This window comes from Cibotium barometz, chromosome 30 (genome assembly GCF_041138505.1).
Source record: "Cibotium barometz isolate CiBa-2024 chromosome 30, ASM4113850v1, whole genome shotgun sequence".
In the NCBI taxonomy this organism is placed as follows: domain Eukaryota; kingdom Viridiplantae; phylum Streptophyta; class Polypodiopsida; order Cyatheales; family Cibotiaceae; genus Cibotium; species Cibotium barometz.
Window position 1 is genome coordinate 47,682,812 of NC_141075.1, and position 3,153 is coordinate 47,685,964.

The window sequence follows — 3,153 nt, forward strand, 5'->3', positions numbered from 1 at the left end:
GATATTATCAATGATTTGCTAGGTTATCTCCACCTTCATTCATGATGTTTATGTGACAAGAAAAATATCATAACGTGGGAATATTCACTTTGATAATAAGATCACGATCCACTCATATACACATGATTCTCATTACAATCGCACATGATGTTCAATTAAGGGTCCTTGTGGGGTCATCACGTGGGTTGCTTACTACCTTGGCTATAAAATAATAACATAAATGGTATCACCTTATGGTACCCATGTGTGTCCTTGAAAGGAAAAGAAAATTCTAAAGCATTCTAGAACATTTATACTCAAAGGTTTATTAGAATCGACATGAATACTTCAACACTTGTAAACACAAAATCAAAGCTTCTTTACAATTTATATGTCAATCATAAACTTATCTTTCCACTACCTATGTATTTGCCTCGTGCTCTTTGTCTCTAAATTTCCTTACATTTTGATCACTTTGGCTTCAATTGGTTCATTTATATCTTTCACTTAGAAAACTGGAAGTCTCATTGTATTCGTCTCTTTATTAGTGTATATTCACACAAAAGGCATTGGATCAAATCACTAACAAAAGGATACACATTAGTTTCATTGTATGATGTGTGACTCACTAGTAGGTAGATAAATAATGCTCTTTTACTGGAAACAAAAAGGAGTGAATCATTTGTTAAAATAAAGAAATTAGAATCAACGTGAATATTTTAACTCTTGTAAACATAAAATCAAAGCTTCTTTACAATTTCTATGTCAATTTACAATTATAAACTTCCCTTTGAACCCCCTACCTATGTGTTTATTTTGTGCTTGTTGTCTCTAAATATTCTTATGTTTTGATACACTTTGGCTTCAATTGGTTCATTTATATCTTTTAATTTAGAAAACTGGAAGCCTTATTGTATTCATCTCTTTAATCCAAGCGATTGGGAGGATCACCCAATCTTGCGGAGTGTTGATTAGGAGGTCACACTCTAAAGAACACTAGATAGATAAATAATGCTCCTTTATTAGAAACCAAAAGGAGTGAATTATTTGTTAAAATAAAGAATACCAATTTATACACTGTTTTTTTAAAAAAAGTGCTAAATGGGTGTGGCGTGCAAGGGTTCATAGAGGATCTAGAGTCCCCTAAAAAAAATGTGCTAAATGGGAAGGGTTCATAGAGGATCTAGAGTCCCCTAAAAAAAAAGGTGCTAAATGGGAAGGGTTCATAGAGGATCTAGAGTCCCCTAAGAGCGTTCCAAGGAAAGCAATCGTGTGCAATCAAATCATACAGCAAAACAATGTGGCCTTATAGCAATCAATCACACAAGCTGAGCTGGCCCTAGAAGGGCATGCAAGTAAAGAGCAAATGCTGTGTGGTCACAGTAATCATCGTTGGTGGGGGGCGTCTACGTATAAAGGCGGCCGGTCATGGAGTGGGAGCTAGGGTATAAGGTCTTGTTGGCGAGTGCTCTGAGGAAGGCGATCCATGCAAGGAGGTAGACGAGAGCGAGGACGACGAGGACTGCGATGGCCACCTTGCCCGCTTTGTGCCAGTCCTTCTTGACGTTGCGGATGACAGCGGCGCGGCAGGAGTCGCAGTCGTAGCAGAGCTGGTGGGGGTCGTTGCTCCAGCGATGGCAATCCCAGTCAGCACCCGGTGCGGCTGGGTTGTCCCAGTTGGTCGCGTTCACAAACGCGAAGCAGCATGCGGTTGGAGGCTTGCAGCATCCCGACTGCACACACACACACAACCCTTCATTAAGGCACGATAATCCTCCTTAATTAATCCCCTCGACTGCGAGCCTAACAATCCTCCAATCGCAAGCATAATTAAAGTGTAATGGGTTGAGTTTCCAAAGCGTTATTACCTCAGAGTCCACACACACACACACACACAGACAAAACGCTTCATTAAGGCACGCTAATCCTCCTTAATTAATCCCCTCGACTGCACGCATGCCTACTAACCTTAATTAAGGCACGACAATTAACAATCCTCCAATCGCAAGCATAATTAACGTGTAATGGGACGAGTTTGCAAGGCGTAATTACCTCAACGTAAGAGAGTTTGCTCTGATACATCTGGTTCTGAGTGGGGTATTTGTCGTCCATGTGGTCGCACACTTGGTCCGTGCGGAGGCAGCGCTTGATCTTCTCCCAGTTCTTCATGTTGTTCACCCGATGCCTCATCCAATGCGAGTAATCATTCAATTGATACTCTCTGAACTTTGCCCCCGCCACCTTGTGCCCCTTGCTTCCCCTTGTCACCACAAAGGCAAAAATGGTGAAAGCCAGAAGCAGCAGTATGAGCAAAGTGAGGAGGCCAAGGTAGATCCACAGTAGGAAGGCGCTCCTTCTCCAAGCGCCCAAGAAGCCTATGGCCGACACCAGCAGCACGAGAATGCCAATCACGATGAGTGGCCAGTCTAGGAAGCTGAGGCAGTCTGCATGGTGCCTGGCGGCGAGCCATATGCCCACCACTAGCACAGGTATGGCCAGCAAGAAGGTGGCCAAATTCACCAAAATCAGTGCCAGGTTTGTTGCCTGCATGGGATGAGGACGAGAGGCATTAGGATATGTGTATTGATGGGGTGGTTGAGACATTGGTTGTGCAGGCTATGGCGATGAATATTGTAAATTAGAAGAAGAAGAAGAAGAAGAAGAAGAAGATATGTGGGAGGGAGGTAGTACAAGAAGAGAAGAGCACCTCCACCAATGCCAGGCTAGCACAACACCACAAGCGCGTGTGATCTGCAAGAGAAGCTGTTGGCCCTTACGGGTTTAAAAGGAGAATCGATATATATATATATATATATTCCTTCCCGTATGAATTAATCCAAGCCCACTTTACAACCTACTATTAACCTCCTCTTCTTCCTCAAGGAAAGCACTTCTCTTGAAGCCTTATTCAAGTAAAGCACATTTTTGTGCTTATGTTGAGTAAAGCACATTTTTATGCTTATATTTTTTACCCCTCCCACTTGCCTTTATTTTCTTGCTCGCATTTTGGGTTGCGAGACCACCTTGACTTTAAGCTCCCTTCTTGGGACATACTTACTTTAATCGTATTGGAGTACGCTAATAACGGTACTTATTATTGTACCCTTCATTTCCATGTTCTCTCTTCCCTTTGGCCTTTTTAAAAAAAACACTAGAGAGATTTTATGACTTGTA

General features: G+C 42.2%; 1 protein-coding gene across 1 annotated transcript; it reads right to left on the minus strand.

The window, feature by feature from the left end:
• Window positions 1–1,231: 1,231 nt before the first annotated feature.
• LOC147621568 (tetraspanin-2-like) lies at window positions 1,232–2,734 on the minus strand. The gene is made up of 2 exons (XM_086824586.1): window positions 2,032–2,734; window positions 1,232–1,712 (listed from the first exon to the last, which is right to left on the minus strand). Exons 1-2 carry the CDS (start codon window positions 2,581–2,583, stop codon window positions 1,386–1,388), a joined length of 879 nt encoding a protein of 292 aa, XP_086680712.1. The 5' UTR covers window positions 2,584–2,734; the 3' UTR covers window positions 1,232–1,385.
• Between the last annotated feature and the right edge of the window lie 419 nt (window positions 2,735–3,153).